Raw genomic sequence first — 26,058 nt, forward strand, 5'->3', positions numbered from 1 at the left:
CATGTCTGGTGTATGACTTATATATCCTTCACTTCCTTAAATAAAGATAGCCCTATTATGAGTGGATTGTGGTTTGAAAAAGCTCCTGCAGGACATTAGATGGTGTCAGAAAACCATCATGTAACTACAGAAAAACAGGGGAGTGGTACATCCTGTGCATCCCTGACCAGCTGTGACTTTGGAGGTGGGCTGGGCATAGGATATGGCAGGGAGACTATCTCTGTGTGCATTGGCTTTAGAAATAAGAAGTCATCTGTTTCTAGCACCACTAATCAGTGTGTGTAAAAGTTGTTGGACTTTGTAATAAGGAAATCAATTTGTGATATTTATGATATTGATTCAGCAGTGGTAACAGCATAGTGTACATCCAATCGATGAATACAGCAAACTATCTCTATTTTACATAATAAATGCTGTCACACCTGAATAGTGTTCTCCAACAGCCTGTAGATAAGAATAAAGTGGAAGCATTATCTCTACACTGCCTGAAGGCTTTTAGTCAAAGTGCTCTCCATGATAAGATGTGCAGGGTTTCAAAGAATGAGGCTGTTGTAGATTCAATTGAAGCAGTTAAAATATCACAAGCATCTTTTTACCTTCTGATCCTATAAGAATAGCATACCTGTGAGCAGTTTTATAGTGGTATTCATCATTGTACTGGATGTGTTATCTTCATCAATGACAGACGCAATGCAATATTTCTTCTCAACAAGCTAAATCTAAACAAATATGACAGGGTACGAAACCTACTGAAACAATTGGATCTGTCCACAGAGGTTTATAATAAATACCAAATGTAGTGACTAAAAGTGTTACTTAAAAACAAACAAATCTGCACTAGTAAATAGAGAAACTTTAAACCTAAAGAACACTGGACAAAAGTTTAGTCAAACCAAAGACAGAATGGTGTCAGAGAGAGTCAAACTTATGGTATAAGCAAATTATTTTTGATTTCTCACAAAAATTGACTGGTTTACCACAGAACAGACAGAAATTGGACCGTGTTTGTGTGTGGAGAGCAACAGCAGGATTTCTGCCATTAGATTTCACATACATTTGTTCTCTCTCACATCTGAGTTTAATTTACATAGGGCTGGCCTGGAAAAGACCCAATGTGCCACAGGGAATCGTCAAAGGAGGGAATGTTCTTTAACATAAAAATCTTATGACACTAAAGTGCCTACTCACTAGCATTCACGGAACGTATGGCGGTCCCAATCTCATTGAAATGCAGCAAAGTGAAGCTATGCATGTTAACACAGTACAAACATGGATATGAAATAGATTACAACATATATTTCAAGGAACATTTTGCAAGGTTTTATCTGATGATTAGAAGTATTTTTTGCATTGATGTGTGTGTGTGTGTGTGTGTGTGTGTGTGTGTGTGTGTGTGTGTGTGTGTGATTTCTGTTTCACAAAATAAATTATTATAATAAAAAAACATAATGAGATGTCCAACAATGTTGCTAAAACTATTGTTAGGGGAATAATATTGTATTGTTTTGTATGAAATATTAACCTAAGGAAGACATGTCATTAAAACATCATCTACACCCATCTGCCCTGAATCATAACAAGAAGGGATGTCTTAGTGTTTAGTAAATAAAATAAAGTTGCCAAGCAGGCTATGAAATCCAAACTGTGCCAAGTCAAATGTTCAATTAACCAATACAAATAGCCAGCATTCATTTTAGCTTGGGTACTAATTTCTTAGAAGAATAAATAATATTAGAAAAATGTTTATCCCTTAAACAGAACTTTCATTTTTGGGATGCAGTTCCAACTCTGAAAGCTCACAAACCTCTGACCAGTTTAAAACAAAAAACAGATGTGAACACTGATTCATCAGATAAGGGTAGCAATCACTTCTGGAAACACTATGGACTGAGTGACATACAAAATCTAAACCCTGAGAGCCAGTGAGGATTCTGGGAATAAGAAAAAGAAAAAAGAACTACTTATTAAAAATACTTATTCAAACTCATTTTGTGGAACTGGAATTGTAAAGAACAGCACAAATGATTACAGTTGTATTGTCATTGTTCCAATGCTCATAATATGGAATGAAGAACAAATAACAGGCACTAAACATTAAACACTTCAAATGAATTCAAATATATCCTTACCTATACAAGACATTTGTTAGTATAAAGAATAAACATTTTACTTCTGATCATGGGCTATTTATAATCATGTGCATAATGTCTTCTAGTAATTTAACTGGGTCACAAAGGGAAAGCGATAAAGTTTTTACAATTTAAAATAAAAAAATAAAAATAAAATAGTGTCAAATGAATGTGTGTTGAATCATGGGTTATTTCAGTTGGTTACTTGGATTTAAGCACCACAATGTCAATACGGTATATACTATGATTTCCTTCATGAAGGCTAATATAGTTCAGCTGTTCAGTTACCTAATTCATGCTTTCATCAAATTATGTACGTATGTAAATACATTACAATATTCTACACTATACCCACTAGAGTAAAATGTTTCCTTTTTGTGACTGCTTTCAAGCATGAAAGAACATAAATAATGTTTGGGAGTGTCTAGGTCCTGTGATAAAGTAACACAGAATTATGATCAAAACCAAAAGCTTCTTTCTCATGCTTTTCTTTCATATATGCTGGTTTATGTGACAATAAATAAATAAAATTCAACCCTTAAATTGCTGACATTATACTGAAATGGATATATATTGTAAAGTCTTTAATATGATTTTTCAGATGGGACAATGTAAAAAAATAAATAAAAAATAAAAACAAAAGCTGCAAAAGCTATTTATATTAACCTCATTAAAAATAATCTGGGTCAGAGTACTTTTTGAACTATGCATTACAATGTGTTTGGAATTTAAATAAGAAAAAATGTGGATTTGCAGGAAGTTATAAAATAAAGGCCGGTGCCTTTGTTCAATCATGCACTTCATCAATAGTGAACTAATCACTAATCATTACCAGGAACTAATGTGCATTAAAACAAGTTAGACAGATATTTCCCAACTTCATCTTGGCAGAAACTCTTCCTGCAATGGCTATACAGTTAAGATGGTATTACTACTTACCATTACGCTAACGTATCGTATTCAACATGTCCTGGACATGGAATACCTAGTTACCCTTGGTTGCCATTGGTTACCATGGCACACTCTGCTTATCCTGTTTATTATTGTCTATCATGTGGTTTCTAGAAACCCTACAACCATCCCAATTTATTATTTTATTATTAGGTGGAAAGATCACCACCTGATATCTTTATGTACGCCACCGGCTGTTATCAGGGGTGGTGATATTATACCTCTGATCAGAGTTCAAATTACTGTCTCACTCCAGCCATATCCTGATCTGATAGGATTGTCTGTTTCAGCTCTAACTTGATGTAACTGTGTGTGTGTGTGTGTGTGTGTGTGTGTGTGTGTGTGTGTGTGTGTGTTTTAAGTTGTTGTTGTTGTGTGTGTATGAATGTTATACATTTCCTTTATCAAGCATTGCTACAGCATATTGAAACGATACATGTTTGTCTAGAAAAGGTCTGAGTGTTTGTTTTTATTATCCTCAAGATAACATTACCATCCTAGTCACATTCACAACAACAGTGTGAGCAAAGAGAACTAACAAGGAGACATTTACATTAGAGCTTGGTGCTTTAACTGTCCCACTGATAGTTTGTTGACCTGGTGTCCTGCACGTTGTTTGAAGAGGGATGACCCCCTGTTGGGGGTGTCTGTGGATGTAGGACACCATAGTCTGGCTCTTCATTAAAGATGTCTTCATTCATGTGACTCTTATTTTATTACAATGCATGCTTTCACAGCTCATTAAGTTGGTCATGTTAGCAGATCTAGTTATGTTTGTATTTTGTAAATATGAGTGGGGTTTGTTTGTTGCACTAAAGGAAAATATATAATTATATTAATGTCAATAATTGAACCTTGCAAATGAATGTGGCTTAGGTTAAGCAAGTAGTGTAACTCTGAAATAATGTCAAGATATACTGAAATAAGTTAAGCTTGTTATTCGAATTGGTATCATAATGTAAAATACTAGAACATTCCTCCTTTATCTAAGAAATACTTACATTTTCAGGAGTATTTTGTGACCCAGACAGCAGACACATTTCCCATAGACAAATTAACCAATTTGAAGGAATGCGCAAATTCTTTGTGACAAGTTTTGTACCCGCTTTTGAAGAGATTAGATATCATTGGCTTGATGGGCTGCTCTGTCTGTTACGGAGAAAAGATGAACTTGAGTGCTGAAGAAATTTAATGAGGGAAGGGATTAAGTCTGTGCCAGCTCCCCACCTGCACTTCAGCGTGATAGAAGACAAACCATTCCCAATTGCATCACGTATTGCTAATGAAAACTTGTGACTTGGCAAGACTTTCCAAAGTGAACTCACAAGCTCAAGAGATGATGTGCATGACTTGACATTTATCTCTCATCCAGAATTTAGAAATGATTTTGGGCTCTGTTGTAAATGTACCAGGCCTGTGGCTCCCTTTAGCACAAACTCATGTTGAGCTTTGGAATAAACTATGTAGCAGTTCCATATTCGCGCATTTGAAGATGAAGATGGAAACAGGAACTCCTATTTAATGGATTCTGCTCAGACCCAAGATTTTATCCTTTAGAAAGTGGATAGAAAGTACAAGCAATCCAACCAAAAAAATCACATACAGATGCAGGATGCGAGCATAATAATAGGCACATAAGCTATGATATATGATATTGCCCTTAAAGCTAGTCCAAGAGCAGTAACTGCATAAGAAGAGGTCACACTGTTTTAGTCAATTTTATAATTCTGTGTTGTGTAGTATGAAACAGCGTTACACATCTACTACTCTCTTTTGGGGGCACAATTACATAAAGCATTGTGAGGTGGCTGATTATATAAGTGCACTTTGGTGAAGTCTGGTAGGAAGTGTAGGCCCCGCTGCTTTGTAAGACCTGGCTTGCTTTACACCCCCCCAGAACCCCCCAATGGGCAGGCGTTAATCGCCCCAGATGTCTGAGGCCACCCCTCTTAGCATTACCTCAGGACTCCAGCTGGGTTGATGTCTGACGAAAGGAGGCTGTACTTCCTCAGAATTGTCCAGTCCTTGTATCAGAATGCTTGTTTTCACAGACGTAAAGTAAACAGATGTAAAATTTCAACCAGGGAGGCTAACAATGCGTAAGTGAGCATGTCTGCATTCAGAAAAGTTCATAGCGGTAAAACAACGCTTAAAGCTCACAGAAACATGCAACATACAAACATGCAAAAGGGTCCAAACTCATCTTTGCATGAATACATTACATTTCTGCTTTGTATATACAGGAAAGATAACCTTACAGAGACATCTCATATGGTGGTCCCAATGGGTAAAATGCCTAAACTATGGTTTTACAAATTCCTTGACATTTATGGAAGAAGCACATCAATAAGAACATTGTACACTCTGTGTTGATATATTCTTATTCAGTTAAAACTAACAGTTGATAAAATAAATAAATAAATAAATACATTCCAAGACATTTTAACTAAGGACAGTGGAGACATGGAAAACATGAGTGTGGATTGTAGCGCAGACATCTTACCCAGGCTAGGTCAAACAGATGAGCCTAGAGCCAGAGAAATTCTTATGTAAACACTGATAAGACAGGAAGGGGGGGAGCAGGAAAGGGATAGTAATGGTAATAATAATAATAATAATAATAATAATAATAATAATAATAATAATAATAATAATAATAATAATAATGAGTATAGTATTATTGATAATAAATACATAAAAGTCTCAATTTCTATTTTTGTAAGAATTACTTTGTAGGAATTGCTTACAAAGGCTTTGCAAGGTAGCATTCATAGTACAGATCATGAATGTCTGCCCTCAAGAAGATTGCTTGTACTGTATCTATATACTTAATTCCTAGTATTATGACAGGATTTGTTTGAGTTTAAATACAGACCCACTTCATATACATCCTTCTTAAAACCTTGCTTGAAAAAAGCAAATGTATAGTAGAACTATTGCGACACAGTTGTTAGACACGTTATACAGATTTATGTTGTTTCGTTTTTTAAAGGAGATTGGGTATATGTAGAGAGATGATCATGCCACAAATTCACCTAAACATCAGTCTCACAGATAGCAAGGAGGTGTCCATGTGTGTAGTCACCCCCGAGTGTGTAACATGCAGTCCGAGGTACCGGGAGGTTTTCCTGCTGCTGGGAGGAGGAGTCGGCTGCTCGGACTCGCTTCATAAAGTTGTGGGAGCAGTGATGTTCAAGATACAGTCGGATTTAAAGGGAGAAGTGTGTCTACCAGGAAATATCTCTCAAAGTAAAGGAGCAGTTCCCATTCGAGAAAGCCTGAACCATGTGCGGTAAGTCAAATGAACATCAGTGTTGGCACAGGGCACCGCGCAAGCCCTGGCACTGACGCGTTTTACTGTACAGCAATTCTGCCTTTAAAAAAGAAAAAAAGAAACATTATACTTGATATGGTCATTTTCTAAACATCATTTTTCAATACTGCTGTTATAATGTGACGACTTAAATGATATGCCAATGAAAGCTGCTTTTCTGTAGTATTTGGTATGTGTTTAGGATATCGTATCAATTATTTACTGGATTCGGTTGATTTTGGAAGTGTCTGACATTTTAGGGTTGAAGTTCCAATTCGAGCCAAAGAAAAAAAGACACACAACACACACACACACACACACACACACACACACACACACACACACACACACACACACACACGCACACACAACACACACACACACACACACGCACACACAACACACACACACACACAACACACACGCACACACACACACACGCACACACAACACACACACACGCACACACAACACACACACACACACACACGCACACACAACACACACACACACACAACACACACACACACACACACAACACACACAACACACACACACGCACAACACACACACACACACACGCACAACACACACAACACACACAACACACACACACACACACAACACACACAACACACACACACGCACACACAACACACACACACACACACAACAACGCATTTTTCTTGTGTCTGTCAAGATTTGGCAACAAATGTGTGACAAGGTTGATCGTGTGGGAGATTTGGATTTGGTGACACTGCGACACAGCGACGTGTCAACATTCAATTTTGTACGCCCAGTTCAGATTGCGTTTTTGGCAGTAGCCTGGTTTTTATAGTCATCGACCCATTTATGAAATAAAGACGTACTTTTTTTATTACAGCATATCCCAATTTAAAGGTACAGTTCATAAATCTGACGAATGTACTCCAAACTAATTATTAAAGTGGTTTAATAGGTAATTAAACTTAATATTTAATCCAGATGGTGCTTACGGAAAACAACTCTATTCAGTTAGTATTCAGCCTCAAACGTGTAACTAAGCATAAATAACACTTAATCCGATTTGTTTTACAGATGACTTTGCTTTAATTTTGTGGATGTGTGTGTGTGTTGGAGGGGGTGTGTTCACAAACTGCACTGAAGTCTGAACTGCATTATGACAAGACACAGTATGACTTAAGACCATTGATTGGATTTCTCCAAATGAAATGGTAATAATACACTCTTTTTGGCAGGACACTCTGATACTGGCAAGCTCACACTTAGTTTACCTGGAATAAACACTGCTCGCACTGTGCCCCTTTTCAATGGTGATCTGTACTGCTGTGCTCCTACCCTTTCCCCGTTGGCATTCAAAACATCTCAGGGTGGTTTCTGATTAAAAGCTTGCTGTTGATATACAATCAGTTAATGTTTGTGTCTATGAAGTGACAGCTTTCCTTGGTTTAAGGTCAGCATATACGAATCTAATTATATGTTCATGAGCAAAGTCTCAATAGACTGGTCTTCATTTACAAAACTATACATATTTGAACAGCACAGCATTTTGGACAAACTTGTTATATCTGCTTTAAAGCGCAAAGTATTGCACATGCCTCTCCTATTATATGCTTATAGTATATACAGCAGCCTGAATTTGGGCATTTGGATGTGTTTTGGAGAAACTGGTCTTGTTCTGATCAGTTATTCTGTTTTCAGCTTTGAGGTGTGTTTTATGAAAGTTGTTTAGATGAACTGAACAATGCCAGTGATAGGTAGGTCTTGCAGATCATATGTACAGGGAGGACGTGTTATACTGGACAAAACTGAAAGAGTGTATTGGAGGCAGAGGGTTCCTGGAATTAATGCAAAGTAGTACATATGACTATCGTTCTTCTTCTTATAATTATTATAATGATCATTGTTAATGTAGTAATGTACAGTAGTGTATGTGTACAACAAATGTCATCACTTAAAGTATTGGATATTAGCCTATATACACCCTATGCCTAGTGGTGGTTTCTAGGGCAAAAAGGGAATGTGTTGAATAAATCATGTCATGATCAGACAATGTGCAAAACAAACAAACATTAGTGTATGACATGTCAGGAATGCATGTAACTTGACTTAAATGCTGCCAGTGACATATGACTTGACAGTATGCTGTATCAGTAGATTACCTTCCCAATTTTAAGATTTTACTAAAGAAAGAAAATAAATCTGTAGGCCTATATGAGACTTGTATTTGCAATCTTGTTAACTGGGTATTGTTTGAGTTATGTTTTACATGTTGTTAATTCAGATTTTAAAGGAGATTTAAAAGTTAAATCATAAGAGTTAAAAGAAAAGGAACACAATTTATTGTTTTAAGGTCAGTGTTTGTTTGTACCTTATGTACAGAAACTGCTGATATCGTGTTTAGGACCATTGTGATTATCTATGTATCACTGTTTGTGTTGTGTAGGCTCTTATATACATATAGGATGGACGTCAATGCAAAACAGAATGTAGTCTAGGTATTATTTCAGAATAACACATTACTTAATGGAATATGACACACACACACACACACACACACACACACACACACACAAAAACAGGGCATTGAATTGTGCTTTGTTCCAAATGCAACACAAAATAAAGAACATCTGGCATAAATTAGAGCAAAGTTGGTCTCTGCTGCTGAATCACAAATTGTAATATTGTAAAACGCAGGGTTGTCTACCAGTGCAGATTCTGTAGTTTAAAAAGTACTTATAAGATTGACTAGAGGAGCTTTGGCTCTATCAAAAACATTTTGTACAAACATATTGTGACAGAGCACTATGCATGTTTTGTTCTGTAACAACATCCAAAACATCTGGAACTACGAGTACATGTAATCCATGGGTCTTTCCTTTGCCTATGTTATATGAAGGAAACGTTATCCTTCTATTTTCTCTGCAGGGATCTTTGCCTACCTGAATTACAGAGTGCCCCGGACGAGGAAGGAGGTCTTTGAGACACTGGTGAAGGGCCTGCAGAGGTTGGAATACAGGGGATATGATTCTGCAGGTACAATTCTTCAATTTCCCTTCCATACCCTTGTTGCCTCTCACTGCCACTCCTTTCTTAGCAATAAACACCTGCTTAGAACTCATACATTAATAAAGAACATTGCAGTGCCTGGAGGCGGACTGTCACTGCAAATATTTAGTTATTTTAGGGTAGAGTTTTATTGCCATTTACATAGCATTGATATTGCTAATGCCAATATTTGAGAGGTACAGTAATAACCTTGTGTCAGGTGGTTTAGCGAGTTAGTCTAGGAGCCTCCTGCCACATCTTTTACTTTAAGTGCTTCTGTGTTGATCTAAGTCTTTCCCTTAAATTTAGAATTTGAGAATATTTTATACATATATCAGAGGGTTAAAAATGTAATAGAATAATCCAACACTCAACTGTAAAATGTATTGCAATTGGCACTAATGTGATCTACAGCTGGAGTTAATCCTCAGGAAAAGACCAAACCAGTTCTCCCAGAGTAGAATGGTACAAACTAAATCTAAATGTTCTTTACAATTGACCCAGAACATCCCCTGTGATCAGTTTTCCTTGGCATGCAATATAAAGCACTGATGTAATGCTGTTCTAGGTACACATTGCTTTCAGATACCTACTTAATTAAAACCAAATAGATAACTTGGCTTGATCGTCAGTGGGTTTTACTGACCAGTTGTATGAACTAATCTAAATCCCTTCCTGTTCTATGCAATGCTTCTTACACATTTTATGCACCACAAGGGGAATGAACTGATTTGTGAACATTGTCAGGATAAATGTGTCTACTCTCTGCCAAGTTCACTTACCAACACCTAGATCAAGCCATTCACCTAGCTTTCTGGCATCTCTCCAAGGTCAGGGCTCCCATTAAAGAAACGTCTTCTCGCATGTCTCCTTAGGCCGCCCAATAAGAGGATAAGCATACAAAACCAATTATAAGGCATAGGTTATTAACCCCATCCCGGCTGTAACAAAACAACTTTACGTGAACTGGACTGAGAAATGTGAATAATGCTTTAGATTCAGGATTTACTGTACTGAAAGTGCTTCCAGATGTGCAGTGAAATATAGGAAAGCATCAAGCACTGATTCCTTGAAACTCTTGATTTTTTATTATTATTGCTTTTCAGGCATTGCTGTGGATGGTCAAGGCAAAGATGTGAAGGATTGCAGTATTTGTCTCATTAAAAAGAAGGGGAAAGTGAAGGCCCTAGATGAAGAATTATACAGTAAGTTTATTTATTTATCTGTATTGTATACGTCATACAACAGATTTGGAAGAATTCTGTGAGTACAACTAAACCTACCTTTTGAACACATCAGTGTCATCAGTGGAGATGTCGTTTTTTTATAATTGTTTCACAGAACAAGACACTTTGGATCTGGAGGCAGAACTGGACACCCATTTTGGGATTGCCCACACACGTTGGGCCACGCACGGAGAGCCCAGCGCACTCAACAGCCACCCCCACCGCTCAGACAAAACCAACGGTAACTGTGGCCCTTAAAATGACAGAGAAAGGAGGAGGAATAAGATAGTCAAAGGCCTTTTCAATTCGAATGACTTCAAACTGTAAATAAAGGGGTGAAAAAAAACAATACTCAAGAGAGAAAAACATTATCAAGCACTGAAATGTGAAGTTCAATTTGATTAGACTAATTTTGTACTTTTTCCTACCCCAGTCCAGCTCCTGGGCATTAAGCAGTGTAAAGACGGCACAGAGTTTTTATAAGAATCATGCTGGCAGTCGGACTAAAGACCAAAGCTTTTGCAGTGTAAAAGCAGTATTGGATTTTAAGCATTATTGTAAAGAAAGGAGGGAGGGATGTGGTATGTTCTTTGACTAAAAAGGAAACCTGCAGAACAGGCTTTGTGACTTCCCTCAAGTAATCCTTCACCTTACTCATGTGCTTTTTTCTCTCTTTTCAGAGTTTGTGGTTATACATAATGGAATTATCACCAACTACAAGGAGCTGAAAAAGTATCTGGTAAGACATGGTATCCCTTATAAATGTGCAAAAGATTAAATGTATTGTTTACAGACAGAGTAAGATCATGGATTTAATAGAACCCCATCAAAAAGTGCTGACACATTAGAAACAATATATTTACTGTACTAAGTGAAGAATTGAATATTCAACTTGTGGGAGATATAGTCAGCAATTCCATTAGCTGTAGACTTAGTGTCTTAGTGGATGTAATACATGGACAAAATATTTCATTTCAGGAGACAAAGGGATATGAGTTTGAATCGGAGACAGACACAGAAGTCATTCCAAAGCTCATTAAGTATGTTTATGACAACCGTGAGCGAGATGACATCAGCTTCTCAACACTGGTGGAGAGAGTCATTCAGCAACTGGTGAGTGGACAGTAGGACTAAGGATATTGTGATATAAGTGAGGGGGATTCTCCCTAGTGTCTTTTCGATTTGAAATAACAAATTACAAGACGGTTGGGAATAGATAACAGAGCTGCCATGCAGTCTTTTAATAAACATTAATAAACCTCAAGTACTCAAACAGAACCGTGTTTTTCTGCTGATGAGAGACTTTTCAGTTTGAATTAAACCCATAGTCAATAGGATTACACAGTTGGCTTCTTCAGTGAAAGAGGAACAGGAATCACCCAAGCACTGGACAATTAAGCTAATTGGGGTTCTGTGCACCGTCAGCCTTTGTTTCCAGTAAGCCAATATGTGTGTCATTTATCTAATGGTATAGGAAATGTAATTATCTCAGTCAAATGAAAAGAAAACCAGAAGGAATGAAACCTTAAAATCCTTAAAAGCAGCTTCTATAGACAATCATACTTTTGAAAATACTACTACTACTAAACATGTTTCATTAATTTCATTGCTCATCAGGAATTTATTCACATACCTGGGAACCTTTGTCATGGTACTGACCCCAAGACCTATATTGACATCCTCAGCACACAAAAAACACTTCTGTCCACATCTGTTTGTGCAAGACGAACAATCATGTTTATTTTACTGAATACATATATGCTTAATGTATTACATATTTTTTTACTATATGTTAGAAATGTGGTGGCAGTACTGCCAAAGGCCAACTAGACACAACTCTGCAGTCCCATTTAAATTAGGTATGTGTTTCTCAGTGAATACTCATTAACTAGGACTAGCACTCACACTCCAGAGAGAATGTGTGCCACACATATTAAACCTGTAATTGGCAGCTACTGTTTATACAAACTACACAATCCCTCAGTAGAGTATCATAACATTGGATGGGGAGTGAAAGAACAGAGAACCACACTGTGGGATACAACTCATGACTCTCTGGACCAAGCAGATAAAAAAGCAAGCTACTACACTCCCTTAAACCACACTTGCTGTAAAACTCAAATTTAAGTCCTATATTATCAAGTCTGTTTACCTCAATAATCAATAATCATGGATTAGAATAACATGTATATCTACATATATTTTTGTGTAGGTTTTTGTCATGATATTTTGAGAGTACTAATGAAAAAATATAATATATTCTGTAGAAAAATGTGTGACGCACTTAGTCACACCCAACTCCAAACCAGTTCTGGTATTTTTAAAACATCCTTAATTATTTTCTCATAAACAATCACAATGTATCTCAATAACAGCATTAGAAAAAGACCCCTGCCCTAAAAGACATGTTTTATTTCTTATGTCCCCAAAACTATTGACTACTAGGCTAGTAACTTTGCTGATCAAAAACAGGTCAAAATAATACTTTGTTTCACCCACCCACCCCCCAAACAAGTTTGACGTCAGAGCTTGCATATAGTTGTGTGAGTTTTTCTAACAATAAGAGTCTTATTCCTGCAGCCTTTCGGTCTCTTTTCCACCACTTAACTACCTCCACTGTCAGTAACCCCCTGTGGCTGCATTCCTGGAGTAGGTCTCCTGGCAGCAGCACGGGGGGGTCACTGCCAGAGAAGGAGGGGGTACGGGGTTCAGGAAAGGGCCTCTGATTGTGTAGTTTTGTGATTTTTTCCTCACTTCGTATTCATTTACTTGATTTTCAGGAGGGGGCTTTCGCACTGGTTTTCAAAAGCAGCCACTACCCAGGCGAAGCAGTTGCCACCAGGTCAGTAGTATGGTTTGGCATTGTTTTATGACTGTGCAACCATTTATGGCTCTGGAATCGTGCATACACTCAGACACGCCACTTCCTGGTATTGTAACCCTGATCTTTAACCCTGAGAACAATCTCTGCTTCATGCTGACAGACACTCCCCATGCCCTCTGTACCTGCTCACTGTCACCCACTCCCTTTATATTTGATGTTTATGTCCAGAAATGCTTTTAAAAAATATTGGTATGGATATTCTATTGTAAAATACATGTATTTGGTCTTTCCTAAGGTCTGAGACAACTGCCTCTAAAGGAGGTAGCAATTTTGAAGGGAAAATATCTGAAAATACCTATTTTGTTTGTTTATATCAGTTCTCAAAAGAGAGACACTTCCTTATTGCAATTTATTGTTTGGTTTGTTATAGTTGGAGATTGCAGTCTATAAATGTATGACATAAGAATTATGTGCAAAATAATGATTACTTTAAAAAAATATATCTATAAACTTTTAAGCTTTTAGTAAGGTTTAGAATAATGGTTTCAGGAAAAGTTTTGTTTTTCTTTAAAATCATTAGAAACACATGTAAAAACCTTGCTGAAATGTGTCCAACCTAACATAATTATATAATAATACAATGTATGTTTAATCAACTTTATCTGGAGCAAAAGTTTCAGTCCGGAATGCATTTGGCCAGAGATTGTCATTTTTGTGAAACAGGATTTGTTTCTTAAGTGATTAATACAACCACAATAAAAAATGATCCATTCACATCTGTGGGATTTGTGATTCCCGCTGTTACAGCTGGGTGATATTAGTGAGCAAATACGACTTATTTTTATTATTATTATTATTAATCTTTAACTGTTTATCTGATTGGGATAGAAGTATGGTAGAAATGAATGTCAGAAATAACTTCTATTCTCGTGAGACGGCAGTGAGACGGATTGCAAAAATGAAAAAGGAGGCAGGCCATAAAAAGGCTAACAGCCTCAAGCTTCTTCTATTTCTGCAAGAGCCTCTTCTAACAAAGTCAAGATGTCAGCATATGAGCTGGTGGTGATAAAATGTGTGGGTTGAAGCTTGGACAGAGGTTCATTTCCTCTCTTTTCTGCCAGTACAGAGAGTGGTGAATGGGGTCTATTCATATGAGCTGGCCAGGGGCTTGTACAAACACGGTCCGCTCTGGTTGAGACACCACAAGTCAAGGCTACGTGCAGACAGCACTGCTTACTTGTCAGGGGATGGGGGACATAATTGTACAATTGTTTAGAGACATTTTTTTTTTAAACGACAGGGAATAATTTGAGAAAGTCTCAGACTGTGTGGAGTTGAGTTCACAGCAATTTCATTATTATTTGTCCTGTTCTCAGGCATTTCAGTATTTTTCTGAACTGTTACAAACCATAAATAGCACATTTGAGAGGCTGTTTGGACTATGATTCTCCTCATTCAGTTTATACTGGGTTATCCTCAACCTTCCTCTTCCTTTTTTCTTATTCTCTGTCCTATATTTGTTTTTCACTCATAGCCCATCCATGAATGGTATCCTCTTTAGACCACCACTGGTCACTGAACACAAGACATATCCAAATGGCATTCCTCAACACATTTTACAATGATTGTTGTGATGCCCCAACTGTTATTTAAAGTATATATTAGCAATAATGTCTTATTTGTTTATCTTTGAATCGCTGACTGCTGCATCGGGAACAAAAGAGGCAAGCCACATGACTCCCATTTTATTTCTTCACAGGAATTTGCACAGCAAGCATAAAGTGTAATTTCATGAAAGTATTTGGTTTTCTTGGTGTGGAGAATGTTTGTGGGTGCATTTTCACGAGCTCTAAAGCTGTGCAGCAAATAGTTGTGCTGTTTTTGATGGTCAGAAACGTCTAACATCCCCTCTTGCTTTGTTTTCAGGAGAGGAAGCCCTCTGTTGATTGGTGTGCGCAGCAAGTATGAGCTGTCCACTCAACATATCCCCATTCAGTACAACAGTGGTAAGAGCATTCTCTGCTCTCTCTCTGTCATAGCAACATTTCAGTAATATTTATATCTGGTTTGAAAAGAGTGAGAAGAAATCTGTGATGAAAATGATGCCACAATTTCCCTGCTTCCAGTGGCATTTACACAAAACCTGATTTTAGTGTTGTTAATTGACAGAAACCCATACATAAACAGTCACTCGGTTGACAATGAAATCTCTCAAATCATACCTTTAAGGGAGGGCCCTAAAGGTCTTTGGCAAGATATTATTTTGATAATTTGTTTCTGTCTGCAAACTGTTGGTATTGCAGTCAGCCATTTACACAAATTTCAGCACGTTTTCTCACCATCAAGTTACACCAATGTTGTGCAGTTATTACTAAGATTACGTCACATGCAAAATGTGTGTTTTGTGTGCCTATATGTTTTTATAACCTACTTACACCTGCCTCTGTTTCCTGACACATTTAGTCTAAACAAACTCATTTCTTCTTTTTAGCTCCCACGAACTCAGTCTTAAGTGATAATAAAGCAAAAGAACCTTTAACCTCTGAAAGCCAAGAGGCTGCAGACTCTCTAGGTGTGGTATCTAATTTTAGTTCTGGCACTTTCCTGTTAATTGTGTTGATCTGGGTGTCTGTTGGGAGAAGTGTTTGTGTCATGACCTAATCATTTTCTATATCGGACTCACCATTTTACCTCCTTTCGATTGGCCTTTTTGGATTGCATTTTCTTTACTTTCTGTACTGCTGTGCTGTGTGAGAACTGGTCTCCCCAGCAATGTAATTACATCCTGACAAATGCTGAAAATCTGCCACTCCCATGAGAGGGACTCCTTAAATCACCCAAATCAATTACATAGTAATACTGAATAACTCAGACCTTTTATTTTTAACTGGGCCATGTTTATTCATCTGGGGAAAATGCACAGACTATTTCTCCAAAAAGCTGTTTGTTTGTATTACAAATCATATTTCAAATCATTTACTCTATAAGAAAATCTCATTTTAGAAGCAGAAAGAAAGCATTTAACAGCTCTATCAAACAGAATCAATCAAACAAAAGCGGTGCATTTGATCTAGTTATTATATACATATTAAATGTAATATTATATCAAGATTTCTAGATTTGTAATTATTTTGTATTACATCTTAAGCTTTTAAAAATAATCTCAAATATATATTTAACAGGCTACCAACAATCTTACCTTTTATTCCTATAAATTACTTTTGTCTCACTTTATACTTTAAAATGAGTAGACATCAAAACTAATGTAACAAGGAAAATGCAATAATTTAACTGATGTCTTTAGACTTCAGTTGGCAGAAAAAGATACCTGTCTGGTCTGTGCAAAGCACTGCAAACAACACCCTCAATGAAGAAATGTCTCCTTTACCCGCTTCTGTAAACTGGGGAGGAGCAGATATTAACTTAAACATCAGCCTATAGGATATCAAAGACTGGAGGTAAAAAATATATAACATTGAAAAAAGCTCCATTATTATATAAGAATTAAAGTAGGGAAGCAGAGATTGAAATAATGCATCTAATGTAGATGTTTATGTTTTCATACTGCAGAAGGCCTGTTAATTATATCTTCAAGCTTCAGGAAAAGCAGAATGACTCTATGGTTGACAGTGTGTTGTTAATCTGATCAAAATTTGATATAATTCATAAGAAAATCATGGCTGTAATTTGAAGAGTGAAACCGAGGAAATTCCTCAGCACCTTCTTCTAATCCACCATCCTGTGAAATCATACAACCCATCAATCGAGTAATAAGATGTAAACATTGTAGGAAAAAATGAATGCCGTCGTATTTTCTGTCATAAATATATGTCATTATTTAATTTCCTGTAGCTAAGACAGATTTCTATTGAAGTTGATGTCCTACATTTGTAATACATTCCTCATTTAGTGCTGTAATATAGGGTAGAAAAATATAATTAGCATCTATACACCAGACTTCATGTCTCTAACTTGGAGACTGAAGGAAAGAAGCTCCTCACTCAGTCCAATGCCACTGCCTTGGTACATATCGTCACTGACCGCTGTGATCCTCCTAGGCCACTTGAAAAAGGAAATCATCGAGAACTGCAAGAAGAGCAGCAGGACCGGCCCCACGTCCTGCCTGCAGTCCGAGGGCATTGCTGAGGCGGTGGAGTACTACTTTGCTTCAGATGCCAGGTGAGCTCCCTGCAGTCTCCATGAAGATTAAGGACAGTCACTTCCTTGTTTCAGCTGAAGCAGTTTCCAAATAACCTACCCTTACCTTGCTACAGGCATTGCAAGCACAGCTCCAGATGTGTGTGCTTTTAATTCCCCTTTGTGCCTCGGACTAAGCAGTACATTTGTCTACGTTTGTCTACTGTTTAGTTCCAGGCCAAATATATACCCTCAAAGCATATTGTGTTTAGATGGGAAACAGGGCCCTTAAGTGAGCGTCTCTCTCTCTTGTAGTGCAATCATTGAGCACACCAACAAGGTCATTTACCTAGAGGATGATGACATTGCAGCCGTGACTGCGGGGAAACTGTCCATCCATCGGATGAAGCGTTCTGCAGGGGAAGACCCCGTCAGGGCCATCCAGACACTGCAGATGGAGCTCCAACAGATCATGAAAGGTGAGCAGGTCATTTCCAGCACTTTGTAGTAGAGTGAAGGCCTCTAGCCTACTGTGTTTAACTGAGTGTTTTCTCCAGATGTGAGGGAATAGTTTCTCTAATAGGATAACCATGTCCTTCAAGGGATAAACAAAAAAAAGAACATAATCCATGCACTAATATAGAGACCATTTCTATGTAAATTAACCAGAGCAATTAATTATTTTGAACAAGGAAGTAAATACTTTAATAACCAGGCTTAGTTGTATCAGATCTCAGAATATTGTTTCCTGCCCAACATGTTTTCTTTAATACACACTTGTTAAATCTGATATCTACCAAAGTAGGCAGCAGAATAAAAAGGCAACGAAAAAATTGAGGCATGTGACACATTAGCTTATATTACAGAGTTATTACAGTTATAGGCCAGTCTGATAGGGATTTCCTGTGGTGACCTGCCCAAGTGAATCATTACTTTCCCATGGGAGACTTCTAACCCACACACTTCCTCATTCACAAAAATGTGTGCAAACAATATCACTTAGTTTGATAAGTAACCAGACAAGCACATGATGCTTTCTTTTCCTGACACTTTCCAGGGAACTTCAAAGCCTTCATGCAGAAAGAAATCTTCGAGCAGCCTGAGTCAGTGGTGAACACTATGAGGGGGAGAATCTGTTTTGACAGCAACATAGGTATTACCCAATCTGCTGGCCCCTTTGTGTTTTTTTTTTTTTGTGGTATGCACTGATTGTGAATACAGTTTTATAACCCATATTGAAATGATGTAGCCCATTTCTGAAACAGATATTTATGGAAAGTGCCCCTCGCTGGCCACCCACAGCTTTGCCAGTCCCTGATTTTGACTGATTAGCCTATGGCCTAGTTGAAGTGTAAGAATCTGTATTACTCAGGTCCAGGGCTATTTTTAGTTGGGCCCCAGGCCAACATCAATTGTTTTTCTGATGTTACTACCTTGATTTTATCAAACTAAGGTATGTGCCCTAGTTATTTGCTGTACTTCAAGTTAAACAACATCTTCTATTTCTCATGATTTAGTTTTTGTGACATTCTATTCTTCAACAAGTCTATAAATACACAGAGGAATGCAACAGTGAAACTCTTACAATGATCTTATTCATGCAAGAGAAAGAGCTTAATGTAAACTATTGACTTGTGCATGTTTCTCCCCAGTGGTCTTGGGTGGGCTGAAAGATCACCTGAAGGAAATCAAACGCTGTCGCCGTCTCATTATGATTGGCTGTGGCACCAGTTTCCACGCAGCAGTGGCTGTAAGTGACACCATGCACAGTGTTTCACATTATTAACGTGTGCTTTTAACAGTTTTGGACCGTACATTCATCTGTGGATCCTTCTGCGAGCGCTGTATGTATACCATTATTGGTGTTTGTATTTTCTTTGTGATTCTCATTTGTTTGTAGCCATTTTCCTTACAATTCATGAATACCATTAAGATCCAGCACTCCCTGAAAGTGGCCTTCTTCTCTGTTTGACACAGACTCGTCAGATCCTCGAGGAGCTGACTGAGCTGCCCGTGATGGTGGAGTTGGCCAGTGATTTTCTGGATAGGAACACCCCGGTGTTCAGAGACGATGTCTGCTTCTTCATCAGCCAGTCAGGTACACTGTCACCCAAAACTTAGCTTCTTTACATGGTAGCCACTGATCAAGATTAATAGTACATTTTGAGGAAGTCATACAAAATCAAAATGACCCCACAAAACAAAACACTAATGACATTTATTTGGCATCAGTCTGTAAGTGAATATTAGTGACGAGGTTTTCTGAAACAACCTAATTAAGTCTCAGTATGTATTTCTGAGATTTTTAATGTCGAGCAGCGGGGGAATTATACAAGATATCTGTAAGCTTGATCTGGGTTCATATTGAGCACAATATCAGATATTCTCTATTGACCTGCACAGGGGAGACAGCAGACACCCTGATGGCTCTGAGGTACTGTAAGGATCGGGGGGCCCTCACTGTCGGCATTACCAACACTGTGGGCAGCTCCATCTCCCGGGACACTGTCTGTGGAGTTCACATCAATGCTGGACCAGAGATCGGAGTGGCCAGCACTAAGGTAAATAGCATGCCACAGCTTAGACAATTAGAACTTCCATTGCATTAATTATCCTGAACATTACATGAATATACTAGGGTTATTGTTAACTCATATTTCTTAGTGGATTCCCCTTTTAAGAGTTTTTTTGGCCCAAAGAGACCTTCATATATTCATTCAGCATGTAACTCTGCAGATAATCTCAGAAGAAGAGCCAAAACCAAAATTCAGATTACAGACATCTCTCATTTAAGATTTGATTAAGATTAATTGAATAACTTGATTTGCTTGACTGATGGGTTTTTCCAGGCCTATACCAGTCAGTTTGTGGCACTAATCATGTTTGGGCTGATGATGAGTGAGGATAGGATCTCCCTGCTGAAGAGAAGGGAGGAGATCATCAATGGGCTGAGGAGTTTGCCAGGTAAGCACCTCTCGGGATTTGTTCATTCACCAGTGGGCATCACGCTTCTCACACGAGCGGCACACCTGAGGATATTCACACTTAATCTTCACTGCCTTCACTGTAGCCATCTGTGCACTCATCACAGTGCATTGAAATGCAGACCTGCTTTTCTGGAAAGAATTTACATTGGGGAAAAATCTGTTTTTAAAAAGTCAGTTTTAATAGCAACTTTGATTGATATACTAGATAATTAAGTGGGGAATGGTGTGAAGTTGGTCAAGGGCACTGGTGACAAACAGAATCCTGTATCCAATATTGTAGTACACATCAAGGAGGTGCTGGCTGTGGACGACAAGATCAAAAACATCGCAAACGAGCTCTATAAGCAGAGATCACTGTTAGTCATGGGCCGTGGCTTCAACTACGCCACGTGTCTGGAAGGAGCATTGGTGAGTGCTTCATTTTCATCCTGGACAGATACTTTTCCCCCCATGATTACCAAGCTTCAGTGTTTTCAAACAGGAGAGTTAGGACTTACCCTAGGAATGAAAGTGAGGTACTTAAACTTGATATACCTTGCCTAAATGCAATATATATGTATATTGTGACACATCCCAGGGCGTGGTACATAATGGGAGATATATGAGAGATGGAAGAGCTCCTCGCTAATTGCCTGCTTTCATCATCTCACGTGTGGGGAGCACACACCTGCCAGTGAGATGAAACTGCCGATTATAAATGAACGCCCTTCTATTGTCTCATTGTACCGCAAGGGTAGTGTAGGAGGGTGAAAGAATGCTTTGGCAACTAAATGTGTTATAAATTAAGAGTGCATTTCTGTCTGATAACCTGCTTTGTGTATAACCCACCTTGGCCTGGCTACCAAACCTTTAAAAAAAAAAAATCTGTTCCTTCCAGTTGATAATGATCAGAATCGATGCTTCAGGGAGAGCTGTAAAGTTGCTGGAGTGTCGACAGGGCCAATACTGAATGTTTTTTTGTGTTGCAGAAAATCAAGGAGATTACCTACATGCATTCAGAGGGGATCCTGGCCGGGGAGCTGAAGCACGGCCCCCTGGCTCTCATTGACAAGCACATGCCTGTGATCATGATCATCATGAGGGACGCCTGCTACTCCAAGTGTCAGAACGCCCTGCAGCAAGTCACCGCTCGGCAGGTAACGCAGCCCCCACGTCTTGGCGCCTTCACACATGCAGCCAGACAATATGAGAACAAATTGATCTATTAGACAGAAACACAACTGTACGCCTTGTATTTAGGGGTCCTGGAGAAAGAAAGCAAGGACCAGAGTTAATCTCTGTCCATATAGTTTGCTTGCCCCCAACACCAGAATTGTTTATGAAACCATGAGATGCAGTCTTCTGTTCTCCTCACACAGGGGCGGCCCATCATCCTATGCTGCCAGGATGACACCGAGAGCACAAAGAATGCCTACAGGACCATCGAGCTGCCGCACACAGTGGACTGTCTGCAAGGCATCCTGAGTGTCATCCCTCTGCAGCTCCTGTCATTCCACCTCGCCGTGATGAGGGGATATGATGTATGTGGCCTCACCTGTCTGTGCCTTTTCCTTCACCAACATGTTCTCTCTCATTATCTGTCTTGTCCTCACCAACAACACGGCAGATCTCCGTCCGAGGTGTTAAGCACTTAATCAGAGAGTATGAAGGGAATATTTTAACTAAAGTGTACAGTACTCATCTGTACTTTTAGTGTTCCCTTTGACCTCATATCTACTAAAAGTGCTGTGCACAGATTCACATACTATATTAAAGATTTGAGATTTGTTTGAAATGCCATCAGGTCAATGTATTTTTTTTGCTCTAATTTCCAGGTGGACTGCCCACGGAATCTCGCCAAATCTGTCACTGTGGAGTAATCATGCAGCAAACTGGAAACCATTGAAGGGAAGATGAAGAAAATGTCTTAATGTACCTGGTTGGGTTATCCTGGGTGTCTATGTGCATGTCTACATATATATTATATGTTTGTGTATGTCTGTGCATATATTTATACATATTTATAGAGTTCAGGACACTGCACACACCGCAGCAGTTTCTGTTTTTTAGTATATATGGATATATAATTACAACACATGGAAAGGTTGATAAAATCAATGCATTAATAACCATTTAGAAGGACTTAAGTAAAAAAACACTATGCAGTTGAAATCTGTGCCTTAACCTTATATACTTCTTCAGGCTACTGTGGAAGTGATAAGGAAACAAATATGTTTACTTGTAGAGCAATATTTGAAGTTAATATTGTGCAATATTTTGGATAGGGGGACCATGTAACTCTGCAGTGAACAGGACAGTGTAAGTTATTGGACATGGTACTGGATGAATGTCTTTCTCTATTTTTAAAGTAACAATGTTTTTCTTAAATTAAATGCAAGGCTATCTCAAAGCATGTGACCTTTTGCACTGATGCACCTACATTCCTCCTTCAGACCAGTAATTTCAGCACATATTCAATTCCAATTTAAAGAAGAGGTTTCAGGTCTCTCTTTGTATTTCTTGTTATTATGGGAATTACGTGAGAACTGGCCTAAAAGAATTGAATGCAACAGAAAGGATTATACTGGAGGACCAAAGTGAAAGCAATGTCCCACCACATAGCGTGCTCTTGGAATTGGCATATTTACAGATAGGACATACGACTACTAAACTATTGTCCAATTTGTAAACTATTTTGTGACATTCTTTCTGAATACTCACACTAAAAATACAGTTTCTGATATCACTATGTATCTTTGCTTACTATGTGGTTGTTTACAGGTTTTCAATCAGAAGCTAAGGTACCAAAAAATATTCAAGGGGAATGTGAGTTTCTCAGTGCAACTATTTTCATAACTTAAAGGTTATTGCATACAATAGAACAGTAATTGTTTTTGTTTAAAAATGTATGGTCGATATTGTATGCCCTATAAGAAAAAATAACTAAAAATAACTGAGCCCCTATTATACAAAGTCTGTTTCAACTTTTTAAGTTAACAGAGCTTTCAGTGTCACGTAGTTTAGGTTACTTGTGATTTTTGTAAAATAATTTGTTTTTAAGTTTTTTTCATAGATCAAATAATAATTGTTTACCAAAATTTGTCCTATTAATTTTCTTGCATTTATTTTGTTTTATTTGTTATATTCTTCAAACTGTGAGCGATGCATTAGCTATTTAAAAGATGAAGACCAATTACCTTTTTTAAAGATATTTTATATATTTTTATGATACTGAGAGGACCTAGATCTGTGAATGTTTTAAAAATGCATAATAAAAAATGTTTTTGTTTCAAAGTCTCCTAATACACCGTGCAACAACTGTAAGTGGTTGGCAAACATGTAAAACTGGGCATTACAGTAAGTTTCTAAGTTGACATTGTATACATTGTGCAGCTGAGATTAAGTTTTATTAAAAATAAACTACAATGACAAATTAAAAAGCTGCAAATATACAGGGGGAATCTGAAGAAATTGTTTTAAACAGACATTTCCTAAACAATCATACTACTGTATTTACAAGTCATGCCAAATGACATTCTTATGCCACCTAGTGGCCATATATATAAAATCAGTCTGTGGGACCAACAGGACCAGGGATGTGTCCACACCAGTCACAGCTAACCTCATCTGTCTGTCTTCCGCCCCTGTCTCCAGGAATTATGTGAATATTCACATTGTACAATATGCATTTTGTTACGTTTTTAAATAAATCCACACAGGTATGCTGCAAAACAATAAACACACTAGGATCAGTGGAGATCCTGTAGTCATAGTTAATCATACCTACATACAGACTGTGTATATGAATTACAGCTACACAATGTATTTGCTGCAAATTAAGTGTTTTTTGTTCACTCGACTTCAACAGAGCTCACTCAGCAGAGCAGTCTGTGGGCCCAAATACGTCCCATGAGCAGCAATGGTAGTTGTCATAAACCCCATAGCCCATTCTCATATTTAGGAGCCTATTAGGAGCTGGGTCCTAGTGGCCATTTAAATGATCTCTTGCGCCCCCTGGTGTCCCCAACTGCACACTGTAAATTGTAAACTATTATTTAATCTTATCTGACGAGGGAGAGCTCCTTCAGAGTGTAAGCAAGAGAGAGGAACAGAGAGCCACAGGTAGAAAGAGGATGAGAGCGAAGGAAGAACACAGGAGAATTACACAGGGAGGGGGAGGGAGGGATGAGAGGGGAACTGAGACAGATGGACAGAGAAATAAGTGAGAAGAGTCAGAAGGGAATCTCAGAGCCGTCCCCAATGGCCACACAACAGCCATGTCTGTCACTGTGTGTTTACTACGGTACACCAGACCAACTTCACCATGTTTTTAAGACCAACAAGCACAGTGTATAGTATAGAATATACTTTTATTTACATTTGTCTTTGTTTACATAACATTTTGGAAGTTTTATATATATATATATATATATATAGACACAAATATATTACAAAATTATTTTTAGGACACAAAAGCACCTACAGGCCAATTCAAATGAAGAGTATATTTCCTAGCATGTTCAGATTATATTTTCAAAGTGGATCCCAGCTAAAATAAAATAAAGATAGAAAACAGATAAAAAAATAACTTGGATCCACCTAGAAAAACTGCTTTCCACTGCAAGAGATCCGATCACATACACGTGGGACAGGCGTGTCCTGCACACTGCGGGGGAAATCCATGCCTTCGGGACTGAAAGACACAGATTCCAACAAACAGCAGAGGCCAATGGCAGCCTGGGAATGTCCCTAAAGAGCGTCTCCGAGTTCCTGCCTCTCATGCACATCCACTTGTGTTTGAAATACTGGATCACTTTGTCTTGTAACTCGGGGGAGAGGTTATTATTATTTATTTATTTATTTATTTATTTATTTATTAGCAGACGCCCTTGTCCAGGGTGAGTTACAAAATATCAGAGCAATGCAAAGTGCAATAATACAGTGCAGTTCAAGCATAATACATTTTACAAATGTAGAATTTACACAAGTGTACAGGAGATACAGTAAGCAATATATAAGGTCTGACATCCTAGATTGAATATTATCCCTCAAGACACTCTTTATGTCATGAAATGATAATAAACACAAGGTAGCTGTTACGTGCTAGTCTAAGGGCTGGCGATCTGCTATTGTGACACATGTCATTATAAAGGAAGGAGCTGGGTGCAAACGGTGGAAGTCCTCAATCAGGGAGGCAGCGACCCAGGACCGCTCCTCTGGGCCATAACCCTCCTAATCAATGAGATATTGTAACTGGCCCCGGTGGCGCCTGGACTGAAGCAGGGAACGGACTGCGTAAGCCGGGCCATCATCCAAGTCTAGAGGAGGAGGAGGAGGAGGAGGAGGAGGAGGGGAAGGATCAAGGTTCAGTCGGGTGGTGGAAGTAGATTGGGCAGGGGTCATGGGTTTGAGAAGGGAGACATGGAAGGAAAGTGCTATTCTGTAGTGTGGAGGTAATTGCAAC

General features: G+C 38.2%; 1 protein-coding gene across 2 annotated transcripts; it reads left to right on the forward strand.

Moving 5' to 3' along the window:
• Window positions 1-6,130: 6,130 nt before the first annotated feature.
• gfpt2 (glutamine-fructose-6-phosphate transaminase 2) lies at window positions 6,131-23,888 on the forward strand. 2 transcript variants are annotated; one of them, XM_066716948.1, is made up of 20 exons: window positions 6,131-6,372; window positions 9,322-9,429; window positions 10,548-10,646; window positions 10,783-10,908; window positions 11,348-11,406; window positions 11,646-11,780; window positions 13,448-13,509; window positions 15,418-15,497; window positions 15,983-16,063; window positions 17,550-17,670; window positions 17,944-18,107; window positions 18,686-18,781; window positions 19,281-19,378; window positions 19,606-19,726; window positions 20,032-20,189; window positions 20,478-20,592; window positions 20,896-21,023; window positions 21,584-21,751; window positions 21,974-22,135; window positions 22,430-23,888. In XM_066716948.1, exons 1-20 carry the CDS (start codon window positions 6,366-6,368, stop codon window positions 22,472-22,474), a joined length of 2,133 nt encoding a protein of 710 aa, XP_066573045.1. In that variant the 5' UTR covers window positions 6,131-6,365; the 3' UTR covers window positions 22,475-23,888. The 2 variants fall into 2 exon arrangements, with proteins under 2 accessions (XP_066573045.1, XP_066573046.1); XM_066716949.1 differs by lacking the exon at window positions 15,983-16,063 and having other exon boundaries at window positions 6,132-6,372.
• Window positions 23,889-26,058: the final 2,170 nt, after the last annotated feature.

This window comes from Amia ocellicauda, chromosome 11 (genome assembly GCF_036373705.1).
Source record: "Amia ocellicauda isolate fAmiCal2 chromosome 11, fAmiCal2.hap1, whole genome shotgun sequence".
Taxonomy (NCBI): domain Eukaryota; kingdom Metazoa; phylum Chordata; class Actinopteri; order Amiiformes; family Amiidae; genus Amia; species Amia ocellicauda.

What these genes read in the sequence shown, in the direction of transcription:
- gfpt2 (XM_066716948.1), top strand. An exon ending in CAGGGGATATGATTCTGCAG is followed by an intron (nt 9,430 to 10,547) that starts GTACAATTCTTC and finishes ATTGCTTTTCAG; the next exon opens with GCATTGCTGTGGATGGTCAA. An exon ending in TGGGCTGAGGAGTTTGCCAG is followed by an intron (nt 20,593 to 20,895) that starts GTAAGCACCTCT and finishes CCAATATTGTAG; the next exon opens with TACACATCAAGGAGGTGCTG.